This window comes from Lissotriton vulgaris, chromosome 11 (genome assembly GCF_964263255.1).
Source record: "Lissotriton vulgaris chromosome 11, aLisVul1.2, whole genome shotgun sequence".
NCBI classification, from domain to species: domain Eukaryota; kingdom Metazoa; phylum Chordata; class Amphibia; order Caudata; family Salamandridae; genus Lissotriton; species Lissotriton vulgaris.
Window position 1 is genome coordinate 596,274,605 of NC_141699.1, and position 22,654 is coordinate 596,297,258.

Sequence of the window (22,654 nt, forward strand, 5' to 3'; positions counted from 1 at the left end):
TCTCGACATACAAGGGCTGCTGTCATTTTGGACCAATTCTCCTCGTCCCAATCTGTTTTGGCAACACGGAGGGCTGATTTATATGCTGAACGTCTCTCCCTAATTACACTTGCAGTGTCTCGCGCTTTTAGTGATTCCAATAGTGCAGCTTTTGTTGCCCTGCACGAGGCATTGTACCAAGTGGCTCTTTTCTGCTTGGACTTTTGAGGCCTTGCCACTGGGTTCAGCACCTCTGCGAGATTAGTGCATAACTCGGAGTGAATGTTACCAAGTTCAAGCATTAGTCCCGGCTTTTCACTAGCTGAGTGTTGCATGCAGTGCTCTACCTTTTCCAGGGCGGGAACGACTAATGAGTATAGTCTCCCGATGTTACTTTGGTTTTCCAGCAGTTTGGCCCATTTAATTCTGCGCCTATTGCTGGTTAGTGCAAGGTCTGACTGCGGTGCGGGATTACCATCAACCTTATCTGTTTGTCGGCCATGAATCTCAAATTTTATAGAGAGCAAGTTGTGATCGCTATCAAGTCTGGGGAATACGCCAAAGTCTTTCACTTTCCCCCAGTCCCTAGTTGAAACCATTATGTAGTCAATTCGTGACTCATAACCCGGTCTGTTAAAGGTATTTTTAGGCGGGATGTCACCTTTAATCCGGCCATTGCAAGCCCTCAACGAGTGACTAAGCGTGAGGGACATTATTTGAGTGGCAAGTGGGGAGCAAGCCCTGATCGGTGAGTGTGTCGGAGTGGGGATGTTCCATAGTTCGTCGTCCTCACTGGATACACCCACCAGGTAGTCAGGGAGCGGTTCGTACTGCTGGTTAAAGTCTCCACCTACAATTAGCGGGGAGCAAGGATTGAGTGTGTCGAGGAACTGCGCTAAATCCTCGACTGGTCCCGAAGTCGCTGCTACCCCCACTGGTCTTGAGTATATATTGATCAGTGTGACTTTTCCTCCGCCTGGCCAGTCGAGGGAGACACACTGGAAGTCCAAAGAGTTGGTTTCCAAGTGTGTGGCCCTGCATCCCAAGTGGGACCCAACCCAGGTCGAGAGTCCTCCTGATGGTCGGCCCTTTCCTCCCCATTTTGCTTCTATGTCAAAAGTAGCAAAACCCGGCCGAGAATAATTTTCTCTTGCCCATGTCTCTTGGAAGAGACATACATCATACCCTTCAATGAGATCCCCCCCATTCAGGCGTATCTACTTTATTGGCTAGCCCTGCGACATTCCAGGAGAGAATGGAAATTACTCCCAGAGCCTCTGGTCTACTATTGGTGGCTGATGACTCGGAACAATCATGTACACAGAGTTTACCATATTGTTCGGGTGTGGGAACGTCCAGTCGAGCGCTGTTCAGTTTAGGGCTGTTCAGTGTGGGGAGACTATCTTTATCAATCATATGGGTTTCAGTTTTTAATGGCTTTGGTGGGCTGATGTAGCGCCTACCTGGCCCTACTCTAGATTTGTGAGCCTTCGCCTGGTTAAGTGTTGGAGGAAGAGTTAGACCGCCCGTGTGTGCATTTAATACAGTGGGAATTAATGATTGGCCCATTGAATGGAACTGAGGGCTTGGTGGAATGGGTGTTGAGGGTGCAATGATTGGCAAATGTGGACGTCAATCCACTTCATCAAGGCACCCGTATCTGTTGGAAATCGGTGCCCCATTCCAGCCGCCGGATGCGTCTGACCAGTGATTACTTTGCCCTCCCCAAGTACAATTCCTATCCCGGACCCTTCTCCAGTTCCCCCCATGGGTTGAGTGGGACCGGGGTGGGTAAAAGAAAGTGAGGGGTCTGGCTACTATTGTTGAATTTGAACTATGGTTGGTCCAGGAGTAGATGGCGTGTGCAGTGTTTGGGTCCTCAAAGGAGACAATCACGCAATCGCCACTGCTGGACTTTTGCGTGGTGCCTACCCAAGGTACCCTACGCACCATGAGGATTTTGCTCCTTAGGTGGTTGGGTATTGGTTTATTGACGTTGAACCAGTGGATCACCTTGTTCTTTAACCCTTTCGATGCTGATGACGAGCTCAGCTCGTCATGATGCACAGTTGAGCTGTGCTGATGACGAGCTGAGCTCGTCATGAACAATGGGGAAGAGCCATTTCCAGCACAGGAGGGGAAAACACCTAGCAGCCAAGGTGTTAAGGAAGCAAAGTTTTCCTGCTGGTTGTACGTCAGTTCTGTAACCCCTGTCAACACTACAACATATGAGCTAACCTCAGGGGGAAGATCTACATAACCCCTTGAGCGTATGTAACTAGTACTAGCTCTCTGGGATGTAAGATGGTTAGGATTCTGGCCATTTTGCCTCAAATTTTGCTGACCTGTCGAGGATGGTACCCTTTGGCCTGGCGTAACTAATGGGTATGGCGGAGGATTTTCAACCGCCGGTTGAGCGGTGGTCATCATTGCCCTATTTGAAGGGATATTAGTGTTAACCTTGCTTCGAGGTTTTGGAATTGGTTTGGCCTTAAGAATAGCAGAGGAACTGGCAGATGAAGGTACAGCAGGGGAGGGAAGTAAGGTGGCATTAGAGGGTCCCAGGGACTTGACCTTCATAGGCGCCAGCGAGTTGACAGCAGCTGGGATTACAGGAACAGGTGGTGCTGTGAGAGGCGGAGTTCCATGTGGGCAGGTTATTTTATTGTTCTGCATGGTGATAGTTGCCAAATTTAAAATACTTTTTTCAATTTCCAGGAGCTGTGTTTCTATATGGGTAAATCTCACTTCCAAAGGGGAGAGAAGTTTTTTAAGTGTTTCCCAAACAATGGTCAGAAACTCAACATCCTTTCCTTTGATAGTGCAGAGCGGAACTCCGGTGGAATCACTTTCTATTATGAGATCGTTATTTTCTTGGATGACTACCGAGTGTGGGGGAATATTTTCTGGGCTCGTATCCAAGGGAGCAAAGGTGGTCATTAGGGAGGGGGCTGGGGAAGCCTGAGGTGGTGCCTTGGTTAGTAACTGGGCTTTAGCTATTTTGGCCTTTTTCCTTGAGTATGCCGAGGTGTTTTTACGCTTCCTTTTGTTATGAAGTTCATTTTTTGACGTGGGGAGATTTCCACCTTTTGGTAGCGTGGCATAGTTAATTATCGCTTCGGGGGGTGAACCTACTTCGGCTTCCTTCTTTTTCTCATCAGTTTCACCCAGGTGCAGTTGTGGGGAAAGGGTGGGTTTTGGTGTGGATCCCCCCTGTGATAGGGGTGTACTACCCGTTTGTGATTGATGAATGTCAGCATGTGTGACGATCAGGGTGGGAGCAGGGCCATGTGGGCGCTCAGGCGATTTGGCCCATGCAATAGGGCCAAGGGAGGATTTTTTGGCAGCAGTTAGCTCTACAGACAGTCTTCTAGCGGCTTCTAGTTCTATAGAGACCCTGTGTTGCATTTTAGTTATTTAATTGTCGATTGCAGTGTGGGTCCTAGTGATAAAATCATCCAAGGTACCATTTTTCAATTTGGATTTGGCCGCTCTGTCTCTGAATTCGCGGGTTGCCATGGTGGATACAGAAGGTAAATCCTCTCGGGGGGTAAGTGTAGAGAAGGGCGGTAGGAGCAAATGGTCTGGCCCAGTCCAGTCTCTACCTGCCTCTAACGGCCTAAAACGGGCCGCTCTTTGCCCGGTTTTCGCCCCGGGCTGCGTCGCGCGTGCGTCCCGCGGTGCGGTATGGGCCCCTCTTAATTTATACTAGAAGGTTGGGGGCGTGGCCGCCGGGGGAAGAGGCACCAGCTGTGTGGAACTGAGGCTGCTGGTCCTCGCAGTCCCCCGGTAGGCTCGCCGCGCTGTGAGGGACCCGCTGGCCTCAACCTGGGAGCGAGATTGCCTTTCCACCGACTGTGGACGCTCACACCAGGGAGGGCGGGGTCGGGCTAAAGGTCAGCGGCACCCGCGGAGCGGGTGTCGCGAAAGGTGGCCTCGGATGCAGGAGCAGGCAACAGGAAATCCACTCGCAGGTATGGCCAAGAAAATTCAAAATGCTTAAGGCTATTTTCGGTGAAAGACTCTCTGCTGGCTACAGCTCAGGACGTGAGGCTCCGCTCTCTCCGTCTGTACCTCGAGCCTTCGTTGAGCCGTATCTGGACGTTACAATATTCAACGTGTATCAAGATCCAGGATATTCAGGTGTGAAAATAATGAATAAAATAGTGCAGGCGACGCAGTGCTTGCATTTAAATACAGTGAAGATCCCACAATGCAGGAAACAAGTTATTTACTTGTAACCCTAATTGTACATCATAATAATGAGTATTCATTGAAGTCATTAAACAACCAGCCACCACCATTCTCGTACAGCAAGATACATTTCAGCAGGGGATCTTTTCAGTAATATTCCTGTATAGAGAACTAAAGCTGTCTGTAACCTTCAGGAAAAGCTGGCGGTAAAGGTTAGAAAAAAAACTGACAACCCCACCACCCCACCCCTCTACACCATGGGAAATATCTCCCAGGATGTGGGAGGGTCTTTGGGAGTTTGCTTTAAAAAAACAGAAAAATCTGGCTATGTTTGGTATACATTCGTAATAATAGGAAGCAGCAATACACCAAGCTTTTTTGTACATTAAAAGGAAACGCAGTGACTGCGGTTCCTGTCTGTGTACAAAGTGGTCTGCTGGGCCAGCGAAAAACTCTTAATTTGGTGGGCGAGAACCCTCAGGATGGCGGGTAATATTATTTGCCATCACAACAGCCATTATTCTCTTCTCCAAAATCAAATCAATACCTGTGTCTTTTTACAATGAGAGATTGAGATTTTTTGATATAGATATGTCACATGTTTGGATTATTGTATAATACAAAATGCAGCAGTAAGAAAACTGTACTTCAATTGGATTAGTGAAATATGGAAATGAATTCATGCTTTTCTGTTAAAACTGCTACTCAAGCATCTATTCAGGCAACTAAATAGTTTCTGAGGTATGCCCTTTCTAAGACTGTGTGTTGTTGAAGGCATTTCCCAAGAGTCATGTTATCAGTTTGAAAGCAAAAATGGTCATGAGAATTGAGACTAACCTGTATTCCTAAATCTGACTTGGCTGAGGGTGCCCTTAAGATGCTTGTTGGGAAGATGTAGGATTTCAAACAGCCTGCATCTGCTGATTTAACTTTCTAGTAACTTTTTTGTAATTACTTTTGTCCTTTTAGTGTTTCTAGGGTGTGGTGCTTCGCGACTTAAGAGAATTACACTTTATCTTATGTTAAGATAAATATGATGTGCTGTTCGAGCATAAGCTTATCTGTTAAGCCCTCGTCATACTTGAGTTAAAGGCTCCCGATCACGCTTTGGGGAGTGAGCTAATTAGTAGCCTGAGCACCTGTCTCTCTCTGTAGGGAGTTGGGTGCTCATAATTTTGAGACATAATGGCAAACTTGAGTCATGCTGCCACATTGTTTCGATGATGATTGTAGGAGCCTGGAGAGCAGGTGCATCATATAGATATTTTTTGGTAGAGTCCAGGGTTGGGCGCTGGCTCTTGGTTTGGATCTTAGGACTCTGGGGAACACCCTGCCTTGGTCTCACAGTTGTGTTAATCTTTTTCCTTAGCCCCAATGTAGAGTGCAAGAGCATGCGGTTTGGGATGATGAAGGAGCACAAGGGCATCACAGGTGATGTCACAGCTTTTGATGGACTAATCCTCTACCTCCCTATCAAGCTACAAACGGTAAGTGTCTCTAATCGACGAATAGCAGACTGTATTTGAGCAGGATAATTTTGATGCAAATACATGCCCTAGAAAATGTTTGAATACAAAATCGAGGGCTTGTGATTTAACAATGTGCGGTAGTCAACAAAGGGCCATGTCTCATTTTCGTATGCCACTACTTCCCTGTTTTCTCTTGCATATAATGGTGGTAATTGTGTCACTGCTAGAAAATCCATAATTTCGCAGGCAAGATATACATTTGGGGCTTGGTTCTTTTTTTTTTTTTACAAATTTGCTACTATAACTGTGCCATGAGAAATAATTGCCATTATTTTATTTGTTAAGGTCGATTGTAGCACTATGCAAATAAAATTATCGTGCTTAGTAAATCCGTTTATGGTTTCCCTGCTACTGGTGTAGCGACTATCAGCTTTGATAGCCGTCGGACCCCTTTTGAGAACCTTTGCAATTCAAATAGTGATTCACATACTCACATTGCCCCAACATGTATTCAGGATAGAAATGGTTATCTCCATTCATTTTTATATCCTGTTTTACCGTGGGGCACTTGCACCAAGTTCCTGTGGACCGGCAGTTTCCCATTTGTTCCCACCTGTTCTATCTGGCATTAACCAAGCTACAGAAGGTGCTACAATGACATAATATTATCAGGCTGTGCTCCATAGAAGTCTACGAACAATAAATATTAACCAAGCTCTTTCACCCACTTTTCCATGTACCTCAACTGTGTTGGTTCTCATGGATGTAACATAACTTTAATTGGCTGGAGATGAATCAAGGCCAATTAAAGTTATTGGCTAGATTTAAATCATCTAAATGTAATTGCCTGCATCTGATGATGTACTTAATTGCATTTAGATTTTTTGGTGAACGTTTGAATTTGTGTTTAATCATGATAATATTCAGTAAGTGAGCATATTGGGTTATTTAAAAACCCGTTCCCAATGTTTGATTAGGCTTCTGAAAGTGTTGAAATGTATCCATGTGAAAGAAAATTGAAATTAAATTGGATGCTTTTTATAGATGTTGGTTGAATTTTTCTAAGACTTTCTGTGTTGCTTTATCAGATCACTTTTGGAGTCTGGATAGTTTGATCGATGTTGGTGGGTCCATTGCATCATTTCTTGTGGAACAAGCATTAATGCTCTGAAAATCTTATTATGGTAGTGCCAAGGAAAGGGTATTTGAAGTGACACTTCACTATCATCCAGAAAGTTACAGTGGTTGGTTTGGATTGGACAATAGAATGCGCACTGGTTGGGTCTAATTGATTGGTTAGAATCTAGAAACTTATATTCATAGATCTGTTTCGACTATTGCTGAAGCTGTATTAGGCATGGTGCAAACTAAGGATTTAGAGCATTCCATTATGTATGTCCGTCCATGGTCAGGAGATAGATCGCTAAGCCTAGACCATTTGAGTTTAGTTTGAGTGACAGAAAAATAGTGACTAGAACTTGGGTGTGAGTTGTAATGGGGTGACAAATTCATGATCTCCAAAGGACTTTTACCATAGATGACATTAAGCATGATTTACCGCTTAATTACACTTGGAAACAATGGAGTTATTTTTAGGATAGTTATCTGCATTTGAATTGCTTTCAGTCTATTAAAATTGTCAAATACTTGCGCTGTAAAAGCACTTTGATTTTTTTTATAACTGAAAGATGTTTTTTCTGTTCTGATTCTAAGTGAATAACTTTCAATTACAGGTACAAGCCACTGCATTGTTAAAGCCTCATGCATACCTTGAAAATCATCAAGGAAAAATCTAGTGTGTAAAACAAGTGTTAGCTTTCATCACCTGAACACAAGTATCTGTAGTTAGGACTTGACATTTTGCTTATATTAAATATAATCTATAGAATTACTGAAAGATAGTCAGAACGGTGAATAATGAATGGGACCAGGTATTCTGAGTGACATCATAAATCAGAACAAAGCTTGACTTGTTTACGATGTCACTCACAAACATGAAGGGAAAAACATCCCTGTTACTCACTATTGGCCATGTTTAATTTTTATGTTATGTATAGTGTACCCAGATAATCTTCCCTGCTTTCAACTTATAAGCAGGGGGGAGAGTAGAAATGAAAGAGCTATACATACAGAGTGGGCTGTCCTTTGTGTCCCTGGTATAAAAACAAAGGTCCTGACTTTGCCACCCATTCCCACCATCTATACCTTCCCACCTCCTTTGTGCCTTTCCACCGACTCTCCTCTCAAAGCTGTGGTAGAGCCAGTGCTGCACTGAATGGCTCTCAGAGAGCATTCTAAGCTTTGCCTGAAATTCATTTATGATGTAGCAACAGTGGGAAAACACTTTGGTTTCCCACAATTGCTACAGCGTATCCGTGACTAACCAGATTTAGAATGTGGTTTTCACAATAGGGGAAAATAAGCTTTTTCACTGAACTATGATGCCACTTTAACCTTTGTTTTTTCTCAGTGAAGTTCAAGGGTTTTTACTCTCGTCTCCCATATCCTGTAATAAAAGCTGCAACATTTCTTCTTATGTTGAGGCTTGCCAATCCGACCGCTCACTCCCGCAGCACTGAAATTCGTCTCGCAGCAACAAAGGGAACAATGGGAGAAAAGGCCTGTTCATCCAATCCTAACGCTTTATTTTTCTGGATTCTCAGACTTGCGGTACTCAAAATATACCAACAGTCAATATATCTCTATTTTTTAACCTAAATGTCTTCAAAACTGCTGAATGGATTTACATCACATCACAAAACAGACAACATCTGGGTAAAAATCTAGCTTTCTTCAAATTTGGCTTAATTGTTTTTACAGGAAGGAGCTGAAATAGATTTTGGGGGAAAGTTTTGTGAAGATTAGTCAGACGGCACGAAATTTACTAGCAAAGCAAAAAACACTTTTCCTATGGAAAGTCTGACCTAACTATAACTGCACAGTGAAGATGGATACTGTGTAATTGCCTACTTCTCATTGGAGTTTTAGACAGTATAGGTAACATCATCTGATGAATCATTATAACAAGAGCCATGATACAAATTATACTAGTTAATAAATGGCATTAAAATTAAAATGATGTCATGTTTGCAATTAATGATGCATTAAAACCTTTCGGTGGTTGGTTTTATTTCAATAAATGATAGCTCTTTTCTACCTAAACCATGTCCTATTTCCTAATCAGGTGGCGTTGTTATCAAAGGCTTCAAAAAAACAAGCACTAATCAAAAATGATGTGCACCTTCATGCACCTTGGAAATTGCAGGTGTAGAGGAATGATCTTTGAGATCTGTCTGTCCAGATCATTGATATCTCAGGAGCGAACTTTGATCACTCCCTGGAAATGTCCTACTTTCTTTCAGTTCCTTGCCTCAGGAAGATTCATTTGTGAGCTAAAATGATGCAGCAGACATAGATGCTGGCTTCTCATCCTCTTTTGGCTCCAGTCCAGAAGAATCGACAGCATCCAATTCAGTCCTCCAGCTCTCCTTTCTGTAGCTCCAAAAACAACAATCATGTCAATCACTTGTGAGCAGGTTTCGCTTTTCTTAATGTCTTATTACCATCAGATTTTAACAAATAACATAAAAGCATGCCAACTGCACTTGTACATGCCAGCAAATGTATCTTTACATTAGCAATAAATGAAAGTATATTGCCCGCATAGGCATACGCAACCATTTCTAGTAAATATTTCACTATACTTGTAAGAAAAAAGATCATGTCTTGCCCAGTAATCCTAACTATAAAAGTGTGTCCGTTTTATTTTTGAGTTGCACGCCTGATGAATGTTGTGCTTTTTTTTGCAGTTTATGGATTTCATTCAGTTTTTCAATCCATGTTTTCTTCCCATTGGAAGTCATAGTTCAGAACAGGGATTTTATTTAGAGTCCGACTTAATGGGATTTTACTATTTATTCTACAGATCAGTTGAATGGTAATAGTGCAAATCAGACAGTATTCAGCAGATGTACACAATCTATAAAGAGAAGATGCAAAGGGCAATTGCTAGGCTGAGGAACCTAAACAGTCCAATAAGGAGTGACTGCTTTTGCGGCCATCATGTGGGCCAAGCTATTAAATAGACTCTTCTCCAATAGATTTGATCCAAGTCATCTGTCAGAATCTTCTGCCATTTTTTCCAGACACTTCAATGCCTCAGTGCCTTTAATGGGACTAGCATTGTTGCCTGGTGGTGGCTAATGCTGTTGAAAAGGGTCTATCTTGTTGAGGCTGTCCATTGAAGGAACTTCATGCCATTAAGGAGAAGACCTTCACAGTTAAAGTTAAGGCTATATCTTGTTGATGAGTTTTATTGACATTGGGCTTCAGGGTCTGGAAAGCCACCATTGAACTCTCTGGCTTATAACATCGTACCAAAAAGTACATTTGTCTTGGTTATTGGACCAGAATATATAAATAACATCAGTTGGTGGAATTGAAGACATCACACACAGGTCCATCCATAACTTAGAATTCAGTAATCTGAGGTTGGCGCTTCTATGAACTAGACAGCTCTACAAGCAGGTGGTTCGCATAGAATGGGAAGTGAAGATTTAGTAGGTCTGTAAGGGGAGGGCAAGAGAGAACTGAGAAGTTGTATTTGGAGGTGTTACATCACACCAGCATTCAACTCCATTTCAACCAGACACCAAAACAAACCTGACAACCCAATTCTGATTCGTACTCACCCTACCAAAGCACACCAGCAAATCTCTAATTGACCTGTTTGAGCAGTTTAGTGATTACATGGAAAGCAACAATCCCAACACTATCAGTTCATGCAGGCTGCCCACTTACTCACCTTCTCAAACACATGAGGAACAAATCTTACCCAGCAATAGTGATAGAGCAGCTAGGAGCTCAGTGGATGACACCATCAGCAACCTGGACACAAACCCTGACTTCCACAAGTCAAAATATTTGCTAATGAACGCCTGTTCAGTGAGTAAGAACATTTAACGTGTTTGTTCTACTTCCTGATTTGGAACTGTACATGCATTCATCTGAGAACCCTGTTTGGGAAAAGATAAAGCTCCAGTACTTAATAAAGCTGTCCCATCTGGATATCATGCCATTACACTTACCTGCCAATGAAAGAAAAGAGGAAGCTGGCTACTATTTCTAAGGATACCCTTTTAAGGGTTTATTATTTAAGGATACCATATCAGTCAAGATAGAATATGTGACAATATAAGGCTGTAATTCCCTTTTTACTAGATGCAAATTCAGCCCCATTTTCACCTGCAGTTTCCTCTTGCTCTAGAGACTTCTATCCCATTATGGAGCTTTTACACATTCTTCCTTGGCCCCGTATCAGATCGATCAATCAAACTCTCCAATACATGCATACCCAGTGACCTAAACTTCTGATGGTTCCTTCTAACCACTGATTCATCACTTTTAGATGATCCCAGTTGCTATGCTGTATCTGGAAAATTCTACCAGCGATGACTCTTGAGCACTGCCAGATTGCACTGTGTGGCTCTGATGTGACCCTTGTATTGCCCCAGAAATTATATTGCAGAGCCACATATTTTACACTGCTTGTGTTCTAACGTCCGTTCCTTTCTTTCTGCAGAGTTTGCGGATCTGGAGCTCTGCTCCTAACTTTGTTGGTTTTTCAACATCTCCAGAAAACTTTCAGAGTGCTTGGAAAGATGTTTATCCCGAGAACAACAGGATTCAAGCAGTGTGGTATATGCAGAAAGCAAATGTCCGTCACAGACGCTCAAACGTGTGGCTTTGATGCATTGGCTTTGATACATGGGCTCTAGTCAAGTTATGTGAGAAATGTGCCCTCAGGTGATCAGTGAGCAAGAAGTGAAGCTTTTGTTGCTGAACATAAGTTATCGTACTCAAAACAGCGATCCTGCTTCAAGTCGCTGGGTTGTTACTGTGTGAAATCTCACTTAAAGTATTCAGTTAAGTCAAAGTTTAAAACTCGTTATAAGCACAAGAAAACTAAGTGAGATGTGACAACCCTCTCGCCACTCAGAATCAGGCAAGAAGGTGCAAGAGCAGCATTGAAGGGCCCCTCGCCTCCAGTGTGGTCCGAACTTGATCCGTTCCCACAGTTGGTCCTGGGTTCCCTGAGGCATGGCCCCAAGTAGCAGGCCGAAGGCTTTAAGGAGGCCATGCTACATATTATTTAAGATGCTGCTGGCCACTGCTGAAACACCTCTGAGCCCCATGGAGCTGCAGGAGTTACTAATCGGACTTCCACAACCCCACCCTCCCCAAATGCAGACTGCATCCATGAAACCCGCTTCTGGGCTCTTACCAATGCTGTTAAAAACTTCCACTCTGACTCCATGGCCCAGGGCAATCCTTTTCGTTCATGCACTGCCACAGATTCCTCCAGTGCTTGTGCTGGATCTGGTTCCAGTGCGAATGTCTGACACTGGACCACTGACGGCCCATGTCAGTCCTATGTCACATATGAGTTTACCAATATGTAACCAGTAGTGAATGAAATGACCATCAGCCACCTTCCACCACAACTACAGTATTATGAGAACCTAGAGGTCCTTTTTGGATCTGATTGTGATGCGGTCCAGCGCGTGCAAAATGCTCCCCATTTTGTCAGACAATTTAATGCCCCTTCCGCCTTCCCTCACTACACAGATGAAAATCTTCATTTAGACCTGCAAAATGCCAGTGGATTTGACACCTTCCCAGAAACTAAGCTAGATCCACCACCTGGTCAATCAATAGAAGAAAGCACCTGTTAGCAGTGGTGCACAGAGCAGTAGAGGGGTTAGATTTGAAACTGCTTACTGTTGAGACTAGTACCACCTTCTTTAATGAGGCACTTAGACACCTTCAAGGCCACTGGGTCAAAGCCATGCTCGGCTCCTCTGGTCAAGCCGAATGATACAAGCCAATCCCTAGTGTCATGGATTTCCCAACAAGAGAGCCCTCGTCTGAAAGTCTTTCAGCACAGGTGTCAACGAGTAAAGTAAACCAACCACATTTTCATCAAATTCACTGGATAGCGAATCAAAGTGTAGATGCTTCTAGTAAAAAGCGACTTTTTTTTAGCCAGCCTGTCCCTAATTTCTTTGAATGCAATGTCTCTTCTAGGCATATGCACTCATGTGTTGTGGGACATGGCCAGAATTTCTTGCCTGACATACGGTAGGAACTCCTGCTGTCCTTTATTCCAAATGATCCTGGTTGGATGCCAAATATGTAATGCAAGCTGGCATTGACTCTACGATTTTGTGGTACGGTTGAAATTAGGCGCAAATCAATCCAAATCTGCCAAGATGTATACCAATTCAGGCCTTAAATAATGGTGCTTATGTAAGGTTTGAGTTGGTATACATCTTGGACAGACAGCATGCCTAAGCCAACAGTTGGATGTGACTGTGACTCACCCTACCTAACTGGGCTCCCTCTCTGTCACATTCCTCTTTTATGTAGACAACTTTGTGCTAATAAATCGGACATGGGTAGGGCTTCAGAAGCTCCTTGATTCTCCAGTATTGGTGTATCTTTCATAGATTCACATGCCTGAATCATTCCCGTCGTCGGAGTGGGAGTCCCACGGTACATAAAAAAAGCAATAATTATGCACATAACCATAACATAGAACCAGGAAGTAAAGTAGCCAGAAACTACAAGGAAAAAAACTTCCACATTTATGACTTGTCCTAGTCTTTATATACAGTCCAAACTGTAGCCAATCAGGCGACAGCACCCTCCAGAATGTTCTCCTCAGAGGCTCAGGCTCTCAGATTTTCTACCACATGTCCTATGAAGGGAGTCTCCCTGAGCTCTGCTCAGTACTCTTCTAATTCTTCATTTCAGGATGTCTTCATCTAAGAAATCTCTTTCGATCTTGAGTCTTGTGGGAAGCTCCGGCTGTTTTCTGAGGACCCACACAAGATGTGCATTTATTGCCTGTATCCTGATCACCAGGTGAGAGACTGAAAAATCTGTAGGACATTCCCTCAAAAAACTCTCGGAGACAGAGAAGGACTTCTACTTCTGTGGCTACAGAAGATTAAGTATCAGGCAACCCCTTATCTGATGTGTGGGGAGTGTTGCCTCTGACTCAACTATGTCCTCTAGGAAGAGGATTGCTGAGGAGGATTTGTCTTCTCCTGGGGCTAAGGTGTCGAGAAACCAGCAAACCTCTAAAGGTGCTGATTTGCCTTACACCTCTAAAAAGGCTCCTCCACCTTCCAAAAGTCTCTGCCTACTACACCCCCGAGAAAAACTGTGAAGTCTCTGGCTTCAAAACGAGTTTCTGAGAAGGATTTACCTCAGAAAAAAGTCCTGTTGTCGACGACGAAACTCAGTTGACGCTACAATGACGTCTAATGCAACCTTCTCGTTGCCGAGACCACAGATGATTGTCGTTTGCATCATCGGCGTCGACGCTGGTTTCCGTCTCTGTGAGGCCAATCTCGTCGATGAATGAAACTATATCTACCGTCGACGTCCCAACGACGACGAAGATTATAAAGATCTTGTCGACGGCCACCTCGTCAAAGGCCGCCTCATCGGCCGCCTCGTTAGCGAAGACTGCCTCGTCGGAGACGACCGCCTCGTCAACGAAGACTGCCTTGTCGGAGACGACCGCCTCGTCGACGGTTACCTCATTGACGCCAGCTCAATTGACGATGGCTCAGTCGACGGCTCACTCGTCGACGCAACAGTTATCTGCTTGCACAGAATTTCAGGTTTGGTCAGCGTCTACGGCAGCGGCACCCTCTGCACCGTTTACGACGTCTGGGCAATTACCACCATTGACAACAGCATCTTCCTTGCTGTACAGACGTGGTTCATCATTGGAGGCCCTCTCTCCACTGCATATTTCCCCTACTAAGGTACCCCTAGAGTTATCTGAACAATTACTGGTTTATTGGGAGGATGATGAGGAGTCCGAAGAGGATGACCGATTTCGCACTGCCAGGAGCCTTTCAGAATTATTCATTAAATATCACAAGGCGAATCAGGTTGACAATCCTTCCCCAGAGACTGTGGGTCCAGCTCCAGATACGATCCTGACGGCACAAATGCCTTTGGCTCTATTAAACAATCTACAATTCATGTTAGATGATTATTATCGCTGTTTCCCTCCATCTGAATCTGCTTCATCCATGAGCCTCAAACTTCCTTTTCTGCATTGAGGTCACCCAGACCACCTTCTCCAGTGCCTTCGCAGCATTCCCATGATGCTCACACCTCATATGACGATACGGAGGAAGACAAATTGGATGACAGATCGCTTCTTACGGAGTGGGATGATTACCAGATACAAACTCAGTCTCCTACAACTCCAGCTCCCATCGATTCTCCTCCAGTTGACATCATAGTTTTTCATCTTCTTATTTAAAGGGCAACACAAAGGTTCCTCCTGCCTATGGAAACAAAAAAGGATGAGTGTTTCCTATATGACTTTAAAGATCAGCAGACGAAGCAGGTACGCACTATCCCAATCATTGACTTCATTTGGAAAGAGGGATTGAAGTTAATGAAGGCTCCTGCTTCTGTTCCTGCGGTCCTGCCTTGCCTCGACAAGAAATTTAAGGCACCAGATAACTTGCCTGCATGCTTCATAAGTCAACCAAAACCTGACTCTGTTATTGCTCAAGTGGCGCAACAGCGAGCTAGAAACCCCTCCTTTCCGGTCACAGCTCCTCCAGATCGGGATGGCAGACGATTGGACGCTATTGGAAGAAAGGTTTACACCATGGCAGCGACAACCGTCCGTGCTGCTAATTCACTGGCCATTTTAGGCCGGTACAATAGACAGATGTGGTCAGACATCTCTCCCTACATCAACATGTTGCGGGAACCATCTAAATCAGAAGCCTTAAAAGTCCTGCTAGAAGGAGAGCGTATCTCTGCGGAAATCATAGATTCAGCCGTTGATGTCGCACCTACAGGATTTAGAAAACTAGCAGGTACCGCAGTACTACGGTGGCAAGGCTAGCTAAAATTGACATCTTTTCGCCAGGAGGTTCAGGCAAAGATAATTGAAATGCCAATTGATGGCAAATCACTGTTTGGCCAACATGTGGATGAGGTCCTTCAGTCCATTAAGAAAGATACCGAGATAGCAAGATCTCTTGGTAATCTCCAGTTTCGGAAGCAGCCCTTTCGTGGCGCTAAAGGCAGTGGATCCTTTTCTAATCGAGGAGGCTATAACCAACAAAGGTCATATCAAAGTAACCAACAATACCAGTCCCAACACCAACAGTCTTACGGTCAACAAAATACCTCATATTCACAGAATAAGAGAAATCCCTCCTATCATGGACGAGACACATCTAAAAAACAGTGACAACCGCCACCTGCCACCTACTCTACCTCCTACCCCTTTAAAAGCTGGAGGGAGAATCTCCCAATTTTACTCAGACTGGTCCGCTATAACATCGGAGAAGTGGGTCCTGCTCATTTTGGCCAGAGGCCATGTTCTAGAGTCCTTAAAGATGCCTCCAAACTCTCCTCCCAAATGCCCACCTCCAGCTATTCTCAAGGAGCATTTTTTTCCAAAATAAATGTTATGCTACGAAAGGCAGCGATCAAAATGGTCCCACAATCGTAAAGAGGAACCAGGTTTTTTTCATGATTTTTCCTGATAAAGAAGAAATCGGGAGAATGGCGCCCTATTCTGGATCTTCGCTCCCTCAACAAATATTTTAAAAAGTTGTTAAAACTTGAAGAAATCCTTCAACTCCTTTCTGCGGGGGATCACATGGCCACCCTTGACCTCCAGGACGCGTATTTCCATGTACGATTCTACCCAGACAAAGAAAATTCCTGCGGTTCAGAGTGGCTGGCAGAGACTTCCAGTTCAAAGTCTTTCCTTCGGACTATGTTCCGCACCCCGCATGTTTACCAAGGGTCTAGCACCGGTGGCCGCACACCTTCGTCTGGAGAGGATCCAAATCTTTCTGTTCTAGACGACTGCCTTATCAAGGCGAATTCTTTCACAGCCGCAAGCGCCCACATTCAGAGATGTTTCTCCCTCTTCCAATCTCTGGGCCTCTCCATCAATTTCGACAAGTCTCATTTTGTCCCATCGCAAAGAAAGACGTTCTTGGGAGCCACGTTAGACACTGAACTGACACAAGCATTTGTCTCAAACAAAAGGCAACAAAAAAATTGCAGACTTGCCCACCTGTTGCGATCAAAAAGGTGTGTTTATATCCAGCAGTTCAAGTCCTTTCTGGTGTTGATTTCTTCATGCATTCCTTTAATCCCCATCTGTTGTCTCAGAATGAGACCCTTACAAGAAGAGCTCAACGACCAATAGTCGCAGGTTTCAGGGCCCTTCGACGATCTCATTCGCATCACTCCCCGGATGCGAGAAGGCTTACTCTGGTGGACTCGCAAATGGAAAGTAAAAAAAGGATGCGCATTCCGGGTGGAAGCTCCAAGTTTTACCATCACCACAGATGCATCCCTCGAGGGGTGGGGAGCGCACTGCCAAGGGCTGACGGTCAGCGGCAAGTGGAACGTCCAGCAACAGACTTGGCATATCAACCTTCTAGAATTGGTGGCCATCTTCCTGGCCCTAAAATCTTTTCGCACCATCATCCTGGGTGCATCAGTATTAATCCGGACGGACATAACAACAAGTATGCACTACCTGAACAAGCAAGGAGGAACAAAGTCTGCCCTGCTCCCTCAACAAGCCCGACAAATTTGGGACTGTGCGATACTACACCGAATCAGCTGGTCAGCGATACATGTTCTGGGAGTTTCCAATGTCCTGGCGGATTCCCTCAGCAGATCAACAGTATCCAAACCCGTCCCAGGATGCTTGTTTCCGGTCCAGGGAAGACATGGCTTGGCAGTTTGGGCTGTACTGTTCCCATGAGGCACAGGGTCAGACTGATTTGCATATGGCCATGTCTGAACTGGGGTGGTGTAGTGAGCTAAAGAATGATGATGGATTAAACCCAGATCAGTTGACTCTGGGTGAGTGTTTGATTTGCTCAAACTCTCTGTCCATCATCCCCTTTGGTATTGTTCTACTCTGATTCAGACATGTGAATCTATGAAAGATACCCCGATACTGGAGAAGAACAATAGTAACTTACCTGTAATCTGTGGTCTCCAGTATTGGTATATTTCATAGATTCACATGCAACCCACCCACTTCCCCTCAGAGGCTCGCTTATGCTCTTTTCACTTTGGATCACTCTTGTGCGAGAAAATCTGAGAGCCTGAGCCTCTGAGGAGAACATTCTTGAGGGCGATGTTGCCTGATTGGCTGCAGTTTGGACTGTATATAATAACTTGGACAAGTCATAAATGTGGAAGTTTTTTTCCTTGTAGTTTCTAGCTACTTTACTTCCTGGTTCTATGTTACCTCTGTTATGGTTTTTATGTGCATAATTATTGCTTTTTTTAATGTACCGTGGGACTCACACTCCGACAACTGGGAATGATTCAGGCATGTGAATCTATGAAAGATACCAATAATGGAGAACCACAGATTACAGGTAAGTAACTTTTGTTCTTTCTTAAATGTGTACTGCTACAAGCATGACATGGCATGAACATAAATAATAATAAAACAAAGATGATAGTCTTAAATAGGCTTATGGCCAAAAAGGGGACAGGTTACATCAACATTGCAATAGAAAATGGATACAACTTATAAACACTGTTTGATGAAGGCGGGTGCTGGAAAGCTTACCAGCATACTAAAGACCAGATGCTGACAGCTATGCTTTTCCTTTAATTGTTCGTTAAAGCCACAGAAAATCCCTCTCTTATTCCAATATTCTGAGTTGTCAAAGCAAAATTAATTTTGACTCTGATATATGGGGCTGAGGTCTTCATTGCAGATCTCAGCCAAACATCCCAGAGCGTTTCTTGAATATCCTGTGTGTGTCTGTGTGTCTGTCGTCGAAACGGGTCATGGACGATGGCATCAGCCTGTAACTTGATTATGCACAGAAATTGGAATAAAAGCACTGAATAAATTGCACAAGAATTGGTGTCCGTACCTGCTTTGCATGTCTAAGTTATTTGTAAGGACTTTTCTTCTTTAATGTATATATATATGTGTGTGTGTGTGTGTGTGTGTGTGTATATATATATATATGTCAACTCCACAAACGCCACTTCCTGATCCACCCAGGACCGGCGAGGCAGGCAAAGTAGGAGACGGACCACTGGATTCACAGGTTCTTTACTTTATTGCAGCTGGTAAAACAGGAGGGCAATACGCGTTTCGGGCTTCAAGAGCCCTTGTTCACATGCAACGAACTAGTGCAACTTTTTTGTACTGCTTGAGTGAGTAGCATAAGCTCCGCCCTTCGAACAATCACGTGACTATAGACATAGACAACATCTTGTGTGTTAAATAGCTATTCTTCGTGCAAATACGCAAAATAAGTTAAACACAATTATACAAATGCCAGTTAAATATTTGAACATGGCAGTTTAAAATTTCATCAATTAAAATATTTTTGTAAAGTGTCGCTCAATGCAGATTTGTAGAAAAATACCAGGATAAATCCATGGAACGCAAAAAATTCTAAGTCTATAGTAGGAATATTCAAGTGTTATCAGGGTAGGCTAAAAATAAAGTGCAAATAACAGTGCTGGACAAGATCAGTTCTAACTGTACATAAAGTGCAATCACGCGTGCTATAGGGAATAACAATATAAAATATTGCAAGAACATGATAAAGAAACCTGTGTAAAAATGCATGAATGCTTAATCTGACAATTAGGAAAGCTCACAATTTTGTCACTATAAAAAAGCATCATTTAAAACCTTTTATGCGGGTATAAAAAAATTTATCATGTTGAAAAAAAGTGATAAAAACACCCATAAAAAGTGCTAAAATCCTAAATAGTGATAAATATGAAAAAATATGTGGAGGTGGAGAGTTGTTAACTGATGTTACCGTGGCTAACAAGGAACTTGACTAGCCACGGAATGCAAGATATTCAAAAAACAGATACAGTTTACAGGAAACCAAGACCCATGATTTAATATGAGAGACTATCATCTCTAGGTAACAGGGAACCTGACTACCTGAGGAAATAAGATGCATATACGGGCATGGGGTGAGATTTTAGAGAAAGTTGCTTAAGTCCTCAGTATTGTTAAGACCATTAGGCCACTTGCTTTCATATTCAAGGATGAAACGAGATTCTAGTTGCCTCAGTTTAAGTTCTCGATTGCCACCACGTCGAAGAGGGGGGACTGAGGCTACCACATAATAAGATAAACAGTTAGCATCTTTATTATGTGTACTCTAAAAATGACGAGCCACCGGATAAGATTGGTCACAGTGCAAAATGGCCCTAATATGCTGTAAGATCCTGACGTGCACCTGCTGCTTGGTACTGCCTATGAAATTAAGGCTGCAGGTGCACGTAGGACGTAAACAGCATAATCGGTCTTACAAGTGTGGTTGCCAACAATAGGTGTATCCACTAATTTGAATGGGGTACTGTAGTGGGTTTTGTTGATGCCAAATTGGCAAGCTCTACACGTAGAACATTTACGGAACCCCGGTGTTGGTTGTAGCCAGACCGCCTTTTGTTTCAATTCTGGACTACTTTGATCCAGCACTGTCCCCATGCTTTGTGCTCTCCGGAATGTTACCAGTGGTTTGTTTGGCAACATGCTTCCTAGCACTGTGTCCGTCAGGATGGTGGGCCAATTACGGTTAATAATTTGTCTGATCTTTTTCTCCTGACTACTAAATGCAGTGATAAATCTCGGGCACTCATTAGGGATTTCCCCATTTGGCCTTACTATAGCAGGAGCATTCTCAGTGGATTTAGGGAATAGTGAGGATCTAGATCGTTTGTCGGCTCGCGCCAGAGCCCGGTCAAACACTCTATCAGAATACCCTCGGGCTTTAAGTCGTATCCTTAAATCTTTAACACATTTGAGAAAGTTTTCATGGGAGCTACATATTCTTTTGATCCTGAGAATTTCTCCTAATGGTATATTGTCAATGGTGTGCATGGGATGGAGACTAGAAGCGTGCAGGGTTGTGTTGCCTGCAGTGTTTTTTTTATGTATGGTCGTTTGTAATCGATTGTCTGAATCTATATTGACACTGACATCCAAAAATTCAATTTGTTTGGAACTGACGTGGGACGTGAATTTTAAGTTAAGGGTATTGTTGTTGATTTCATCAATGAATTGATGGGCTTCTCCTTCATCTCCTTGCCAAACTATAAAAATGTCATCGATATAGCGTAAAAATGTGACAATTTTTTCTCTGACCCAAACCCGGTGAGTATAATTGCTCCCACTCGCCTTCTACTTCCAATTCCAAAATGAACAGACAAGCCTGGACCCAATTTCGTAAGTGCATTATTTTATTCTTGCCAATGCCGCCATGACGCGTTTCGGGAGATCCCTCCCTTGATCACATGACGATATATATATATATATATATATAACATTTAGCGTGTCGTAAGCGTTTGGCATTTGTGCTGAACCACACGCAAGGCGTGCACCCCCCGCAAGTGTCCAAAGGGGGTCGCAAAAAGGTAGATCCTCGGACTACCCCGCATCAAGCCTGCACCGGATAATGCTGTGAAAACAGTCCATACCTGCATGGAGCCACGCCCCTACTTCATTGGCGTTTCCTTGTCCAGGACAGTCTGAAGTGCGAGGAAGGGGGAGAGGAGTGTGGAGGTCATCACCTGAACCCACAACAGCCACAGTTCCTCCCAGACGACATGGCACACCGGCTGTTGACCCAACAAAGAAACTGAGCCGGTAATTGGTATCGCCGCCGGCATGCATGGAACACTGCATGCTGGGAAATGCAGTTTACTACCCAAGGCAGAGGCGACTCCATGCCGTGTTTGTCAGGCAACCCACACCACACTACTTTAGAAGGTGGGACGGACAATTGAACTTTACTCTGGGACTGTAAGCAAGAGACACAACTCGACCAGGGGGGCATTTGAGAAAGGAAAAACCCCCGAAACGCGTCATGCCCATGGTCTGATGAAAGATTAAAGGTGGATGCTCCACAAGCCTCGTGTGCTGCCTGTTTCTTTCTGTTGGAGGAGACATCGTGGGTAATATATATATATATATATATATATATATATATATATATATATATATATATATATATATATATATATATATATATATGGATCGAATTCTGTTTCCAGGTTGAACCCACAGAAAGTACGGACCACCACACGAATTGCAGAGTGTCACAGCAGGCGTTTATTTAACCATTTTGCAGCTTAGGTTTTGGCATGACGCGTTTCGGTCTGCCCTTGATCACATGACGGACATGCAGTATTCTTCATTTAAATAGAGCACACACTCATTTTTTTCTCATTTCACAATGACACCACGTGATCTAGTAATAGACATAAAAAGTAGACTTCCAAAGTGAGGTGTTTTACATGTGCATACAATTGGGCGCTGTGTATGGGCCACTTATAAATCTTGGCAGCATTTTTGTACAGGGCACATAAAAACAGAGATTTAAAGTTACAATTAAGTAACAATGAACATTTATAACCGCCTAAATGCGTGTTAAAATTGTGCAAAAGTGAGCTAGCAGCATATTACTATGTAAACAATACATTTTGAAAAGTATTATTGCACACGTTTATACAGCGAGGCACTTCCTAACGCCAATGCAACAAATATATAACATATAAATATGTTAAAATTCTAAAAAGACAATATACAAAAGTCCATATTAATAATTTATATTGCATAAATAAATAAATATTATGCTAAAAAATCGTTGTGCAAAAATGGCAATGTGTTCCACGTTCGCTGAAATAGCCTTAGTGTGTCTAGTTCATTCATTTAAGTTTAAGTTGGCTCACTGATGAAAGATTAAAAGTGGATGCTCCACAAGCCTCGTGTGCTGCCTGTTTCTTTCTGTTGGAGGAGACATCGTGGGTAATATATATTATATATATATATATATATATATATATATATATATATATATATATATATATATATAATTAGGCGAGGAAAGAGACACAGACCTCCGTAGTTTTCTTTGGGAAAATATGTT

At 43.4% G+C, this 22,654-nt stretch overlaps 1 protein-coding gene across 1 annotated transcript in view; it reads left to right on the forward strand.

Moving 5' to 3' along the window:
- Positions 1-22,654, forward strand: part of PIWIL2 (piwi like RNA-mediated gene silencing 2) — a 2,549,426-nt gene that overhangs the window by 630,671 nt on the left and 1,896,101 nt on the right. The window contains exon 8 of the mRNA XM_086944806.1: positions 5,543-5,660. Within this exon, the coding sequence (XP_086800932.1) occupies positions 5,543-5,660 (118 nt within the window). The remainder of the gene's footprint in view (positions 1-5,542; positions 5,661-22,654) is intronic.